General features: G+C 63.7%; 2 protein-coding genes across 11 annotated transcripts in view; one reads left to right on the plus strand and one right to left on the minus strand.

Moving 5' to 3' along the window:
• Window positions 1–15651, plus strand: part of C15H7orf50 (chromosome 15 C7orf50 homolog) — a 102294-nt gene that overhangs the window by 54156 nt on the left and 32487 nt on the right. The gene's annotated exons all lie outside the window — the stretch shown is intronic.
• Window positions 1310–13228, minus strand: GPR146 (G protein-coupled receptor 146). Of its 5 annotated transcripts, none has more exons than XM_059897389.1 (3): window positions 12353–12494; window positions 11249–11419; window positions 1310–2859 (listed from the first exon to the last, which is right to left on the minus strand). In XM_059897389.1, the coding sequence occupies exon 3, from the start codon at window positions 2851–2853 to the stop codon at window positions 1858–1860; it is 996 nt and encodes a 331-aa protein (XP_059753372.1). In that variant the 5' UTR covers window positions 2854–2859; window positions 11249–11419; window positions 12353–12494; the 3' UTR covers window positions 1310–1857. The 5 variants fall into 5 exon arrangements, with proteins under 5 accessions (XP_059753372.1, XP_059753370.1, XP_059753373.1 ...); XM_059897387.1 differs by lacking the exons at window positions 11249–11419; window positions 12353–12494 and adding exons at window positions 5694–5842; window positions 6047–6939; XM_059897390.1 differs by lacking the exons at window positions 11249–11419; window positions 12353–12494 and adding an exon at window positions 13172–13228.

Below are 15651 nucleotides of genomic sequence, written 5' to 3' on the forward strand. Positions count from 1 at the left end.
GCTGCCGCTGTCTGACACCTCCCCACCCAGGAGGCACCCCGAGACTGGACAGCTTGCAACCAAAGCCACTGAGAAACTGATAAGAAATAAAGTGATTTCAGGCCCCCCGTGCTGTTTGGGGAAGACCAGCTGGGCTGAGCGGTGCAGGACTGCAGGCAGAGATCTGGGCGCTGGGGGTTTACCTTTTCCCAGGAGCCCTGGGAGCAAAGAGCTAAAAGGGAGGCGGGGGGAGGGGCTGCCGTACCTGCCGGGACCCTGCGGGGCGCCCTCAGCACATTGTCATCGTCATCTTCATCTTCATCGTTGATGGTTGGGGCAGCTGCTGGAGGAGCCGAGGGGATGGGGAACTTGAAGACAAATCCCACCACAGCCTGGGGCCCTGGAGGCGGCTGTGCTCTTGTCAGCGACCGGAGCCACCCAGAGACCTCTTCAGTCCCTCCCGCCCCATCCCTGAGGTTTAGTGCCCAGAACCGTCTCCAGGGCCACATCGGGCGGGGCGGGGACCATTCCCGGCGTCCAGTGTGTGTCTGTGATTCTGCACAGGCTCTTCAGCCGGGAGGGGAAACAGTCTGCACGTAGAAAAGCAATGCAGCTCACTCAGGGCTCAGTTTCCCAAGAGACTGGGACCAAATGGGGCGATTTCCCCAGTAGATGCCACAGAAAAGAGCCAGCCTCCTCCTCGGGGCAGCTAGGTGGTCAGAAGTGAACACGCGTGTATTTATGTGGCAGAAGCCCAGGGGCTGGGGCAGCGCACACCATCACATTCATCTTTCCTCAGAAAGGTACCCTCGTACCTTTGCTGCGAACTTGAAAAACGAATCTTTGTTTCTAGGGAGTTTGGGGGTTTCAGAACTGAGGGTCAGAGGGTTGTGGGGCGGTAATTTCTTCGTGAAGACTTGGGGTGGGGGAAGGGAGGCTCCTCTGAGCCCCGCCCCATCTGGTCAGGTCGTCTGGTCTGCACCGTCCGTCTGTCTGTCCCGGGAGCGGGCAGCACCCTTGTGGCCCTGGTGACGCCCACCCGTCCAAATCCCTCTTTCCCGTCGGCAGGCCCATCGGCTTTCGGGTTAGGTTAGAAATCCTAACAGCACTTTTCTTCCTTCGGTTTATTTACTTTTGTGCACACTTTGGGGACTTGTTTAGGACAGACCCACACTGGCCCAGCGACAGCGGACGTGACCCGGGGGCACACCTGGGGGCAGGAGAGGCCCCGTCTGACTCTTCTCCCACCACGTCCACGTGGACGCCAAGTCGCCAGCAGCCCCGGCCCCGCGAGCCCACCACCCACCCATCCCCCGAATGCGGCCCACCACCCACCCATCCCCCGAATGCGCTTCCGTGTGTCTCCTTCATTTTAATACCTTCTGACTTTCCTACCAAACATCTCTTCATAAACAACAAAACAAGAGGGAGGGGGGATGGAGTATTTTAACAATACAAAGTATAAATAGTGGCGTTAGATTTTCATCACTCATTTGAAAGCCAGACATGAGGCTGAGGGAAGCAGGCTGCTGCAGGCGTGGACCTGAAAGGCACCGCAGGAGACAAGCGCACGCCCCGCGGGCGGCCAGGTGCCCCGATGGCACAGCCCATCCTCACACCTGGCACCTGCTGCTCAGACATCATGGCCTTGGCCTGAGGGTGGCTTCTTGTGGGAGGACACGGGAAGCTCCAAGGGGACTCGCCTGGTTCTGCCTGGTCTCCTGGGGAGAGGGAGGGAGCGGGTGATGCAGGGCCGGCGAGTCTCCTGGATGCCAGACCCGGGAGGGAGGGAGGGAGCGGGGGGCCCGGCCATTGCGGGCTGTGCCTTCTGCCACGCGCCGTCTGCCCCTCGGTTGGCCGAGGCCCGAGGAGCAGCGTCTATGCCATCGCCGGCTGTGCTCCCGCTTCGTCCAAGGAGCAGCTCTGGTGCCCACGTTGCAGCTTCTTCATCAGCCGCCGGAGTTTGCCGGGGAAGTTTCTGTCGATGTGGCGGTAAAGAAGCGGCACCACAGCGCTGCTGGCGAAGGCCAGGAACCTGGACAGGTCCTCGGCGAGGAGCAGCGTCCCCAGGTGGTGCCCGTCCACTGGCCTCCCCCGCGCAGCCAGGACCGTGCGCCCCAGGAGCGTCAGGTAGTGGGGCGTCCAGAGCCCGAACTGTGCACACACGGTGGCCACCAGCAGCCTGTGCGCCGAGGGGTCCGGCTGGCCCGCGTCCCGGTCGAGCGGCGTGTCCTCCTTCCGGATCCGCGTGAGGAGCACGAGCGCGTACAGCACGGCCAGGCCGGGCACCAGGTACCCGCTGAGCAGCATGATGGCGTCGGCCGCCTCCGTGTCCCGCACCTGGGAGCACTCGGTCGGCCTGGCAGCCACGTGGCTGCAGATGTAGAAGAGCAGGGAGGAGAAGCCGGTGAGCAGGGCGCCGCCCCACACGAAGCCGCACACGTGCCTGGTGTTGTAGACGCTGGACATGTAGGTGCGCGGCAGCGCCCGCTCGATGTAGCAGTCGAGGCCCAGCAGCGCCGTGGAGTACAGGGTCACCAGCGCCGCCACGTTGAACAGCACCAGCAGCGTGACGTGGACCTCGCTGCCCACGTCCCACACGGCCCAGCCGGCAGCGCCGGGGCCCAGCAGGTGCGCAGGCGCCAGGGCGCTGAGCACCAGGCCGGCCGCGGCCATGTTGGCGAAGTAGACGTCGGGCATGGTCATGCCGCCCGGGTCGTGCAGGTTGGCCAGCAGCAGCAGGGCGTTGTAGCCGAGGCCGAGGGGGACGCCGACAAGCAGGTAGAGCAGCGAGAGGGCGGACAGGGCCCGCTGGACGTGCTGGCAGGGGAGCTGGTCCTCGCCGCCCGTGCCGTTGAGTGGGCAGCTCCACATGGCGGGCTGTGGGGAGAGCAGCGTGTGAGTCCTCCCCTCGACCAGACCTGGGCCCTCCCTGCCCCCTGAACCAGCTGGGACGGCCAGAAACTGCGCTGCGTGTTTTCTGTGACCCCGAGGTGGCACGGCTGCAAGCTGTGAGGACTCTACCGGCCACGGGAGCCTCCCTGGCCCTGTTTGCCAGGGAAACATACAGCTCTTGGAACCATAACATGCCTGCCGTCACCTTTTGGTGATGGGCGGTGACTGGGTGGGCCACAGCGACAAAAGCCTGTAGAGGAGGGGGTGGACCCGAGGCCTGGCCTCCCGCGGCCCCCTCGGTGGGAGCTGCAGCCCTGCCGGCGCATCCCTGGTTTCCCGCATCAGTCGCGGAATCCCGCGAGCCCCCTGCTCCGCCCTCCCCTCCGTCCTGCGTCTGGGCCGAGGCGTGCCGGGTCGGGGCGACGCAGGTCCCGAGCTGCTGCCCGCCTGCCGGCTCCGTCACCTCTGGGAGGGGCACGGCCGCCGCAGGGACACGGGTCCTCCCTCCAGAGCCCTGGGGTCAGGGGAGCCGGCGGGAGCTCCAGGCAGGTGACACGCCCTCGTGGGGTCCTCGGAGCCTCTACGTCCTCTTCTTGCCGATTCAGTGCTGGCTCCCTCTCTCCCATCTCCGTCCCAAATGCCTGCAGGCTCCTGCCTGCTGAGCCACGGCCTGGAAAGTGGCCGGGGGCCGGGGAGCCGGTCCACCAGAGCGGCCTGTGCGTGCTGTGACCAGCCTGCGGCCCAGTCCCCCTCCACTCCGGCCTCACACGGCTCGCAGGGCGTCCAGCGGCGCCCCCGGGCCTCGGTCCCTACCCTCCTGCCGTCCACGCACCCTCACTCTCCCGCCACGCCTGCCCTGCCTCACTCCGGGCCCCACGTCTCCTGGTGCCTGGGCCGCACCTCTGCGCGCGTGGGCGCCCATCTGCGGGTTCTCGTGACGCCCCTCCTCCCGGGGCAGGTGCAGCGGCTCTTCCCTCTCTGTTTACAGCCAGTTTGAGGCACAAGGGTTGTGTCTGGGAGGACCAGCGCGTGGGATGGGCGGCCCTGCCCGCTGGCTCCCCCCATGGCCCCACGGCGGGTCCCCTGGTGCCCCCGCCCCTCCTGGGGATCCCCATCCACGTGGAGGGCGGGCTCAGCCAGGGGAAGTCAACTGAGCAGAGGTTCTCGGAAACCGAGGACAGAAGGTGGGCCGCAGCCGAGGGCAGGGGGAGCGCTGTCGGCGGAGGAGCAGAGCTGCTGCCAGGGGCCCTGCCCTGGCCGAAGAATGGCTCAATTCTTGGGAGGTGGTCACATGGTGTAAACCTACTGAGAATTTCCTTCACAGACTCACGTGCTCGTACGGCCGGCTCGCTCGGCCCGAGACAGGCTGTGGGTGTCTCGAGAGTCAGTGCCGGGTTTTAGATTAAAAACCTGCCCGAGTTTGTTTTCCGGCAGCTCATAAACACAGAACTTAGAAACTGTGCCCCGTGAGCTACAGGCAGCTCTGTGTGTGTCCTCTTAGTTATCAACTGTGAGGACACTTACGATTTCAGATGCAGATCACGAGCTAAAAGTACTAGTTTTCACTTGCTTTCAGTCCGTCTTTGCTTTTTGGCCCTACGTTCTTCCTGGAGGCCCCTCGTCTCCAGGTGTCATTCAGCAGGCCCAGGGCAGGGACACCTGTTGGGGGAGCCGCCTCATGCACAGATGAAGGTGCCTGGCGTTTTCTGAAGTGGGGAGGCCCATCCTCACCTGCGTGGGCACGCGGGGTGAGAAGGGAAGGAAGCAGACGGGTGACACCGCTGGCACCGAGGGGACGTGTAACCAGGACACTTGCAGGCCGGGGGTGGGTGGCCACCTGGCTCAAGACTGCGCGGGCGGCGCCTGTGGGCTTGCAGGGGAGCTGGGGGATCTCATTTGGGGACGCTCAGCAGGTGACTGCCTGCCCCGGCGGCAGGGCAGCCGGTCAGACCTGCTCGAAGCCCAGCCGGGTATCCCGAGGACGTCGGTGGGGGCGGCCGTCCTGCCCTGCCCCGGTCCCGGTGCTGCTCCTGCAGGATGCCCTGCCCCTCCCCCGCCGCCTGCGGTCCCCCCACTTCCCTTTGTGCTCTGGTTTTGCAAGTGCAGGAATCTGGAAACAAGACTCTCCTCCCCCCACCCCAGGCCATGTGAGGAGGGGGCCTGAGAACAATGGCTTGGCTCCCACCCTCCACACAGGCTCGGGCTGGGCTGGGCTGTCTTTCCAGTTACCAGCTCTGTTCACTTCCTTCCCGAGAAAGAGGAACTGGAACGGCTGCCAGCGCAGAGACCAGGATTCCAGGAAGGGCCCTCTCTGCGGTCCTGTCCCTCCCAGAGGCAGGAGAGAAGAGGCCAGGTAGGCCCTGAGTGGCCGGGCTCCTTCTCTCCGGTGCCTCGGTGGGCCGTCCTTGGTGGCGCCGAATGTGGAGCGCTTGGTGGTTTTCATTCTGAAAGCTGCCACATTCTCCCCAAGTGGCAGGATTAATAATCCAACTTCTGATGACCCCGTCACCTGCTGCAGCCCTCTCAGCTCCAGGGGTCAGGACGAGCAAGGACCCCAGTGGCCTCTCGTCCAGGCTGGCCTTAGGAACAGGCTGATCCTGTCGCCCTGTCCTTGGGGCCTTCCTGACACCTCCTGGTCAGAGCTGCCCACGCTGCTGCCCGCTGGGCCCCTCGAGGCTCCCGGGCCTGCCCTCTTCTGCACCCTCACTCCCTGCCCCCTCTCCTCCCCTCCCACCCTGCTGGCTCCCCTGCTGCTGCTCTGTCCCATCCGCTGTCCTGTCCTCCCGGCTCTGTCCCGTCCGGCTGCCCTCCTGCCTCACCTCCTCCGGGCCCGCCTCCAGACTCGCTGGCCGGGGCGGCCGCCTTCCTCTCGTGCTTTCGCTGCGTCTCCACTCTCCAAGCCTCCCCCACGCCTCCTCCGGCACCAGCAGCCAGTTGCAGCGCCCGCACCAGGCCTCGTCCACGGCCCCTTCGTCAGATGAGACACGAGGAGTGGCCCCAACCTCCTGTCCTCCCACAGGACTGCACCCAGGGGCCCTCCGAGGACCCCCAGTCCCCCAGCCCGGCTGGGTCCCGGTTCTGTGCCCGAACCTCTCTCTCCTGACTGGTCGGGGTCCTAGCCTCCTCCCAGGGCCCCTGCCTGACCTCCCTCCGCTAGGCCCAGGGAACATACAGGTGTGTGCACGTCCACCCAGAGACGACCCAGTTGCTCTCGGATCCCGGCCTGCGGTTGCCTCTCTTCTGCGGCAGGCGTGCCAAGCCAGGGCTGCAACCAGCCTCGGTCCACGGAGCAGGGGCGCGCTAATGCGTGCAGGCGCGTTGCCTCGGGGATCACAGCGATGCCGGCGGCAGGACCGCCGAGCCCTGATCATCTGCTCGGCCGGCGTGTGGCCCTGGGCCGGGGGAGCGGGCTGGTCGGCACCTGTGTCCTGGCCCGGCAGAGAAGCGGGAAGCAGCTCCGCAGGCCGGCACTGGCACTGGCACGTGCCTCGGGCTGTCCGCGGTGGTCCAGCGACAGCTTTATCCTGTTCCTCCTATCAGGGGGTTGATTACTGAGCTAAAGGTGACTTGCATCCCCGCCGTGGGGGGGTTTTGTCTGTCTGGTTCCTGATGACGCTCCTGAAGCAGCAGCCTTGGCGCTGCAAGCACGGCGCCTTCCCAGCGTCCGCTCCCCTGCCTGGTCCCGGCGTGGCTGCGATAGAGCGGGCGTCTGGCCAGTCTCGCTCGAGGGGATGGAGAGGTCTTTAGCTTCGGGCCAGGGTGGTTCCAGGCTTGGGGCCAGCAGTGGAGAGGAGAGAGGAGGGCGGCCAGCCTGGCAGAGCAGAGAGCACCTCGCCCGCGGGAGGGCACCGCCGGCCTGAGACTCCGGGGTGGAGGTCGTCTCCCTGGGCCGGGGCGGAGGGCTCAGCTGGCTCAGAACGTTGCCCCTGACACTGAAGCCCCTGCTCAGGGTCTTTCTCTGCAGCCTTGGCTGCATGCACGGCACCGGAGGGTAGCCCTGGGGGAGGCTGGAGCTCAAAAATCATGCTTCTTTCAGAGACGCTGAGAGGACCGGGAAGTCGGGCAGCGTTGGGCCCGATGAACGAGCTGGGCTGCGCGTGGCCCGCTGGGGCTGCTGCTTTGTGAATGTGATGGGGAGCTCTCAGGCCTCCCTGCCCACCCGCTGCATGTGGGGCACCGGGGGCTGAGGGAAGCCTTTAAGGGAACAAAGCCGAGCTCACCACTTCTGCAGCACAGAGGGTCCCCTGTCGGACCCCAGTGGCCTTGCCCTCTGGAGGGAACCAGGCTGAGGCCCCAAGGCCAGAGGTTCATGGTCAGACAAGGTGGCGTCCACCTGGGGTACTTGGGCAGCGGCACTGCCACTGACCTCAAGCTAGCCCGTCAGAAGGGCATGGTGATAGGGCGGCCACCTCCAATGGGGCAGGCGGGGCGAGCCCTGCTCGGGGCTGCTGGATGTGGAAGTAGTGGTTTTGTCTCCACGGGAGGCCCAGGGCACGGAGCCGTTTCGGGGCTCTGTCCCACCCGCACCCGTTTCTGAGGACTCAGCTGTCTCTAGAGCCCCCTCTCTTCCTTGACTGTCATTCATCACAGATGTTCCTCTGCATAGACGTACTGATAGTTTTCTTCCAAGACCCTCTCTGGGTTCCAATGATTATCTTTCAAGAAGACGTTCTCCCAGACTCGCCAACTTCCAGCCCTGGGAAGGCTCAGCCAGCCCGTGGTCACGCTGTGTGCCCCTCGGGTGGGAGCTCCCCCGGCTGTGCAGGGTGGGAGGCTCGCCGCGTGGCACTGAAGAGCTGTCTGCTCCAGGCTCGGGCGGGGAGGAGCGGAGACACCACGAGAGGGAAACCCACGGCCGCCCGGCTCCAAGGCGGACGCCGACGTGCGTGCAGAGTGTGCGGCGCTGGCCCGAGCGCCCCAGGGCAGCTCTCCTGCTGTCTGGAATTCCGGAGAAGATGGTCCCCGGCTCTGCTCTGGGCCCTGAGCGGGCACTTCCTGGACGGCTGCCGGCTCTCTCTGGCAGCCAGGAGGCCCTGTGGGATGGCCCTGTGGCCTGGGTGGGTGCCGGGCCGTGCTGACTGGAGTCACATGTGGGCAGAGAGGGTCTTGCGGGACACGGGCTTAGTGTGGAGGCCCCCTCTAGGTGGCGTGGCTGGGCCTCAGGAAAGGTGAGCTGACAGGCCACGCCTCTGCTCAGCGGCCTAGGGAGGCCTGAAGCCCAGGAGGGGCCGTGGTGTCCGGGGCAGCGGGGGCAGCGCAGTGAGGCAGCAGCTCCCCCCCAGTGATTGGTGACTGGGGGGCCCTGGCGGGGGACTGGCCACAGGCCTGGCCAATGGAGCGGAACAGCCGGGGCCAGGTGTGAAGCGGTGCCCACCTGGGGACCTCGGGGCCCCAGGGCGCATGTCCAAGCCCTGCTGCACCAAGGGCCCTGCTTTTATACTTTGAGAAAGCGGCTCGGATGCGCCCCCTGGCCTGACTCAGTCCTCCCCTCGGGAGGGACCCACGCTGCCTGCTGAGAGCTCTTGCCCGAGGGCTGCGGAGGGAACCAAGCAGTGGCCTGTGAGCTGGGCCGAGGGGCCGAGACCAGGACTCCCCGTGGTTGACGACCGGGCTCCCTGGGCACCCTGCTCACAGCGGCCTGGCTTTGGTCCCTGGGTCAGGAGGTTGTCGGGAGGGTGGGGCGAGTGCGGTCGGCGGAGGAGCCTGGCCCGTCCCGGCGTGGGCAGTGGGGCCGCAGCTCCTCCCCCTCCTCCACATTCCGTTACTGCAGAGGAAGCTGCTGCGTGAACTCTCGCTCAGACTCTCTGCCAGCTCACACGTGGGGAGAGGAAGCTGGGGGAGAGGGGACAGAGGGCTTGAGCGTGGTCACAGGCCCAGTGTGAGTGCTCACGGGGAGAGGCTGCGGGCCCCATCAGACCCCACATCACAGCTGAGTCCCCGGGACCCCACCAGGGCCTCGGTGACAACACAGGCAGCGAGGCTCTGGGGCTGCGCTCGCTGAGCTGGGGTCTCCTCCCCGACGGCGCCCCTGCTTACAGATGCTCCGCGGTCCCTTCTTTCATTCTCTGGTGGCAAGGACCGCACGTCAGTTGGGCTAGCTGCTGGAAGTGTTTTGAGGCCAGATGTCAGCGTCTTTCTTCCTTGATTTTTTTTTTTTAAAAAGAGCCCAGAACGGTATAAACCAACCCTTCCAAAGTGAATGTCCACAGGTAACTAAAAACCTTGCTGAAGTTCAGGGCTACAGTGCACGGTGATCTCTGTGCAAGTTGGAGGATGCCAGGAGCACGTCAGAGCAGCAGCCTGGCGGGGGGGCGGGCGGCCATGGCGGGCAGGGGGTCCTGAGTGAGCGTGTGCGCGTGCACGAGCGTGAGCGTGTGCACGCACACAGCCCGCAGAACGAAGAACCGGCTAACTCCTGTCCGAGGTCGCTGAACTCGGCCCGCTGCACCCGTCTGTTCCCACCTGCCGAGAGCTCCCTGAAGCGGGAGCATTCCTTGATTGGTGCCCTGCTGCCTGGCTGGCTGTGTCCGGGGAAGAGGAGGCCCGAGATGGTGTCACAGGCTTTTCCCCAGAGTGCCTGGGCAGTGCAGCTCGGCCTGGCTGACATCCTGGAGACCCGCCGCGCACCATACCTGGACTTAAGCTGAATGCTCTAGAGCCATCAAAATGCGCTGGAAATGACTCCTGAATGTTTATTTCCTTTTGTAATAACAGGCAGAGGCTCTAGCTACAATTAACATGCAGCTGGTAGGAGCCAGACGCTCCGGAAAGGCTGATGTTTTCATAGGTCTTCAATGTAGAGAGCTTACGCTACTGATTCCTATCACAGACGCTGCGCCTTCCTGGCTGTGGTAAGAAACGGTCCATTACGTAGATGGGGTGTTCTGATTTTTGTAGCCTGTTGCTTTTTAAGGTTCTGAACCGAAGAGTGGTGAGTGTGAACCACGTAGCCTGCCTCAGGCATAAACTGCTGCCTCTGGCTCTCCGGGGGACAGAACGGCACGTCCGCCGCTCGGGAAGGGCTGCAGGAACGGGGACCAACAGCCCGGGACACCCGCCCGGGGCCCCAGGCTCCTCACCCTGGAAGAATATGGGACACGTGTTCCTTTGTTTGTGGAGCACTAGTTCCTTGCCTTTTTCTTGTCCCCCGACTACCTTGGTTTGAGGCTAATGCTCCTTCCAGGTAATCTCAACCAGGGGAAAACAGAACCAGGAAGACTCGCTCAGAAAGTCAACGGCCACACTGAGAACAGACCGGGCCTCCACTCAGGCTCGGGCAGACTGGCACCCTGTTGGGCTCCCCACCCCGCCCTGCTTTTCCCTGGTGTGCTCTTACCTGGGGGGTGCTCGGAGCCACAGATCTTATCGCTGCCCGTGGTTCTTTCCAAGGGAGGAACGCCGGCAGTTATTTTTGCCCATTACACTTGGTATAATGGCGACAGTTGCTTCCTTGGTTCTCATTAAAACTGGGAAACTCCTAGGTGCGCTCCGCCCTCCCACCGCGTGTGTGGGAGGCAGGGGACCCCGGGGGGACACACGGGACAGGCGGCCCGTGTCACCCTGTCCCTCCGCTACTCAAGGGGTGCTCTGTTGGCAGGTCTCGGGGGCCAAACTCGGCCCCTTGGCAGCATCGTTTTAGCTTCTCAAATTAGAAAGTTCACTTTTACTCCCTAGACTGAGTGCCCTCTGCTCTTTGATGCCTGGCTGGTATTTTGGGGTCCTGGGCCTGTGAGACCCCGTGGACAGACGCAGCCTGGTGCGGCCCAGCCGTGCAAGAGGCTCCAGCCGTAGAGAGCTGAGGAGCCGGCGGCGAGCAAGGGGAGGTAGCTGGACACTCTGCTGAAGGAGGAAGCAGCCTGCTTCTGTCGCGTGCAGAACCCAGCAGCCCTGACCCCAGACGCAGCCCTGGTGTGCAACTGGGGCGTGAAAGGCCGGGTGGCAGGTTGTACTCTCAGGGTCCAGATGACATCCTAGGGCCTGGAGGATGGATGCAGCTTCCCCAGGGAGCACCTTCCTCTCCCGGCCCCGGAAAGCGGCCGGTCCCTCTTCCCACCTGTAATCACGCACGCATACCCCCTGGCAGGGATCTTTGCAGGCATGTCACTTCTTAGTTATATAATAGGTATAAGCAGTTCTCCGTTCTAACCTAAAACACCCCACACCCACATCCAGTGGATATATGTGCCTTTCTCCCGTCACCCGCCTGCCAGGGGCTTCTGTGTTCCAGGGACCCCGAGTCAGTGCAGAACAAATGCTGTGCTCGTCTCTCCTCAGGGTGTTTCCATACCCCCCAGGGAAGTAGGACAGCAGCAGTCAAGGGCAGGGCCCCCCCCCCCCAGCTTCCTGTCCGTGACTCGGCACAGTACGCACTCACCAGATGGAAGCTATGGTTTTTCAAAGTCTATTATCTTAGAGAGGACTTCTCCATTTAGGAAGATGCTGGAGGTTCCGGTGTGGAGAGCTGGACCCTGCAGCGGGTCGTGGAGTGTGTGGCCGTCCCCTCAGCGTAATTATCAGTAGGGCCTCTTTCCCTCTCAGCAGCGCCCTGGTGAGGACCCAGATGGGACGGTAGTGTGTCTGGCCCCCCCGTCATGCGTGAGCAGCCTGGAGCACGGTCAGAGACACCGTGCTCACACTCTCGTGTCTGCAGAGGCCGGGAAAGCAGGCTGCTCACCCCTGTGTGACTGAAGGCCAGCCCGCTAGATGCTGCAGACGGCGAGTGGGGAGGAGGGGGCCCGCTGCTCGGCCGAGGCACGGAGCTGGCTGTCGGCAGGCGGCCTGGAGCTACCAAGTGAGTGCACATCCAGCGATGGGGGGCCAGTCTGTCAGGTCCAGGCTCACCCTCTGTCTCCCCAAAGCCCGGACAGACTGCGACACTGAGACCAGGGCCCCACCGAGACCATGAACCCGGCTACCGTGTTCATGTCACTAACTTGGTGTTGGGTTTCCTGTGCTGGTACGTGGGTGCTCAGAGGCGGGGGCACTGCCTTCTTCTTAAGTTTTGAAGGAGCCTCATGCCCAGGGGTTTTTATCTTTTTATCAAGTGTCCTAGACCATTAACGACACTTGATATTTCCATTTAGACGTCGTTCCAGAAGTTCCTAAGATGTTGTAATCATAAAAGGGGACGAAAGTTACAACCACGGTGACCCAGGAGCGGGCGGTCAGTCCCCGGCAGGACATGTGAGGAACCGGCGGCGCTGCTGAGCCTCCTACGCGGCCAGCAGCTCTCAGCTGCCCGGACAGGTGAATGACCGCAGGGCAGCGGCCCTGGCCGGCTGGGCTCCGCACGGCTGGAGGGCAGCCACGGGCGGGGACAGCGCTCCCACCCGCCGGGGGACAGCGCCGGGCGGGGCCGAGGGGACCCGAGGGTCAGAGCGGAGCACCAGCCCCGGCCGCTGCGTCCCGAGCTGCTCCCGCGCGGGCGAGACCCCGAGTGTGCCCGTCCGCCCCCACCCCGCGTCCGGCGCCCACTCACCGGCTCGCTGGGCCGCGGACCGCGCAGTCGCCGCGAGGGGGGCAGCTCGGGGCTCCGAGAGAGGCGGCGGGGCTGAGGGCGCGCACGCCGCGCGGGCCTGTGTACACACGTGACCGCGCCGCTCCCGCCCCGCCCGGGAGTCCGCCCCGCCCCCGGGGGCGCGCCGCTGGCCGGCGCTCGTTCGGCCGAGGGCCTGGGCGGGCCAGATTGCTGAGTCAGAACGCGCTCTAATCCGCAGGGGACGGACACCCCGCCCTCGGAGGTTGTAATCGGGGCCTGCCAGGCGCACCTGCTCCTCTTCCCCAAGAGTGCTTGCTGGCTCCAGGTTCACCCCTTACTTCCTGGCCTGAGGAATTTCTTTGTAAACAACTGGCCGCAGGAAAACCGTTTAAAGAGACAGTGCGCTGTTTGCAGTCTCATTAATTCCGTAGCTGCTGTTCTAATTGGGTGTTGGGAAAGTTACAGAACAAGGTCGTTTTCTCTGCTCTAAGGCTTGTGCTGTAATAGTGCTCCTGGCAACGCGATCTGGCTCCAGAGCTAAGAACGTTTCTGAAAATCCAAGTGTGCTGTGTGACCAGGGGTTGATGGAACAGGAATGATGAGAATAGTAACCAAGGCTGGCCCTGGGTGTCATGGTCCTGCTGGCTGGGCTCAGGGCTCCACCTTGGGCCATCCTGCTTGACAGGACAGCTTCCTGACCAAGGGATCCGAGAGGGAAGTTGGGGGTCAGCTGGGGGACCAGACTGCCTCTGGCTCTCTGTCAAGGTCATGTACAGACCCCTGGGGCCCCCACCCTCCCCTTGGCCCTGTTGTCATTACCGTAAGTTGCTTCTCATCCCAACACCAGGTCTTTGTGGCAGCAGGCAGGCATCCAGTCGTGGAAAGGGTAGTCCTGTCAGCTGGCACTGACATCCAGCAGCGAAGGAGGACGGGCTGTGTGCCAGGTTCTGTTCTGGGCCCTCAGAGCAGCCTTTCAAGGTATATGCTCCATGTTTCATCAAGTCAGAGACTCCGTCAGCGCTGCACGCGTCAAAACGTTATGGACCGCTACAAGAAAAGAGTGTGTCGCTGTCTCTCGTAAGAAGCGTGCTGATCTTAGAGTCGTCAAAGTGAGGAAATATGCCTTATCATCAGTGGAGTACAGCGCCCTGCTCATTTTAAATTGTACTGAGGCTCAGAAAACTTAAGCAGCGTGCCCGGGGTCATGCAGCAGGGTGGAGCCAGAATTTGCACTCAGGTGGTCTCTGCTTTCTAGATCTAGGGCTTGGGACTTTGGGTCGTCCTAGCGATCTGCCTAAGACGTGTTGTTGTCTACTTGTTTGAAAGGCCCAGGACCCCAGGATTCCTGGTCAGAGTCCCTGGAACGCCAGGCTCGGCAAGGCTCACCCTCTGGAACGTGGCCCTGGAACGTGGGCTCTGCCCACGGGGTGCTCCCCGCCTGGTCAGCTGCTGGTCGTAACTGGGAAAAAGCAGGCGTTCGGCTCCGTCCCGGCCCCTTAGCCCTCGGGTCACCCCACTGCTTTATCTGCAGAGAAAAACTTCCTCCACCAAGCAGGCCCGGGCCAGGGAGAATGGCAGAGTCTGTGTGTGTCGGGGGATCTTCAAAGTGGACCCACCCTCCAGCTGAGCCCAGATCAGCGTTCTCTAGCTGGGGAATGTAAACACGCTCTGCGGGGCCCCAGCTCTGTGGCCTGCTGCTAGCTGCTCCCAGAGCTCAGGCCAACTCCTGTGCAAGACCCAGGTGTCTGCAGGGACAGCTGTACCGTCCTGGGGGCGGGAGGAGTGGGAAGCTGGTCCTGGTTCCTGGGTTTCCAACTGCATCGTCTAGTGTTGACTTTTGAAAACCGCGTGGAGTCGGCCTCCCCTGCTGTTTCTGGTGAAGGCCCCCAAGGAGCGGTCAAGTGCTGCTGGGCCCCAGGCCTCTACCTTTGTAGCTGCACACGCCGTGTTCACAAGGCTGGTGCCCTAACTGTGCCACACTCTGTGGAGCAGAGACTCCGGCCGGTGCTCTGCTGGGCTCACGGACACGCCTCTCCGTGGATGTAGACTGCTCACCAGTCTTGAGACTCGGCCAGTCTTTCTGGTTGTCCTCGAGCGGCAGTCAATCCCACGCCGGGGGCGCTGGACTGCTGGTCAGGGACTCGAGGGTCACCTGCTGCGGGGGCCGCACTTGGTCCTTCCCTCGGGGGCGGCGAGGGTGACGGCTGCCCTCACTGACAAGGCAGGTGGGTTTTTCTTTTTAGGAGTTATGCACCTTTAGGAGATGCACCTTTTTAGGAGTTTCACACCTACGAAGAAATGTGATTCTATGTGAAACGTGGGTCAAGGGCAAGGAACGTTTAAAGTTCCCTTGTTAGTTCTTGTGAGTGTGGCTTGTAGTGAGGTTATGTGTTTTGATGTCTCTGTGGTTCTGTTACTGTAAGTTGTGTTGCTCAGGTCCCGGTAGTTGATTTTGATAAGGAAGCATGAGGGCCTGGTGAGAACACGAGTCCCACCCTGGAGGGGCCGGGGGTGGACGTCAGTTGACAGCTGGGCCCGTGGTTTCTGTGTGGTCATCCTGGGTCGTCACCCTTGTCAGTGCAGTTGCCTCACTGCCCCCCCCCCCCCTTTCTAAATCCCATCCTACTCGGCCTCTGCCGGCACCCCTTCTGTCCTCCGTGGAAGCAGATCCTCCCCATTATTAACGTGAGAAGCGCCCGGGGTGGGTGTGTGACAGGTCCCTGCCCTCGGCGTGCAGGGCCTGGAGCGGGGGCCACCCAGACTCCAGGAGGGCAGTGGAGCGGCACCCGGTGTCAGCCCTGCCCGAGATGCGCCTTTCCTGGCCTGGGGGAGACCAGTGGCTCTGAGAGGTCAGCACGCTGACGGGGCCCGCCCTCCAGGAGCCCCAGGCCGGCGCGAGGCAGGCTGTGAGCCGGGGCTCTGGTCCCCGACGGGGAGCACCAGGGACGCCGGGAGTCGGCAGGGGTGCAGCTGGGCCAGCCTGGAGGAGGGCCACCGGGGCCCAAGCCACGGCCTCAGCCACGCTCGGAGACCTGGTCCCGGGCCTCTGTCTAGCCTGAGGCCGACGAGCGCCCCACACGCCTAGCGGCCCCGGCGCAGCCTTCGTGGTGCTTCTTACGTCTGGAAAATGCGGCCCCTCCCGAGAGCCCCTGGGCGGCCGCCTGATGGCAGCCGGCTGGGGGGTGCGGGAGGCCCCTCCGGCTCTCAGGTGTCCCGACGCTCGCCCGGCAGCGGCCTGCCCTCCCCTGCCCCGTGGCCGTCTTCTCATCCTGGTCTCCGTGTGCGAAGGACCACCGACC

This window comes from Balaenoptera ricei, chromosome 15, assembly GCF_028023285.1.
Source record: "Balaenoptera ricei isolate mBalRic1 chromosome 15, mBalRic1.hap2, whole genome shotgun sequence".
Lineage (NCBI taxonomy): Eukaryota > Metazoa > Chordata > Mammalia > Artiodactyla > Balaenopteridae > Balaenoptera > Balaenoptera ricei.

What these genes read in the sequence shown, in the direction of transcription:
- GPR146 (XM_059897387.1), bottom strand. Translation starts at nt 6,245, where the DNA reads ATGATCAGGGCTCGGCGGTCCTGCCGCCGGCATCGCTGTGATCCCCGA. An exon ending in GGGTGGACGTGCACACACCT is followed by an intron (nt 5,843 to 6,046) that starts GTATGTTCCCTG and finishes CATCTGACGAAG; the next exon opens with GGGCCGTGGACGAGGCCTGG. An exon ending in TGGAGGCGGGCCCGGAGGAG is followed by an intron (nt 2,860 to 5,693) that starts GTGAGGCAGGAG and finishes CTCTCCCCACAG; the next exon opens with CCCGCCATGTGGAGCTGCCC.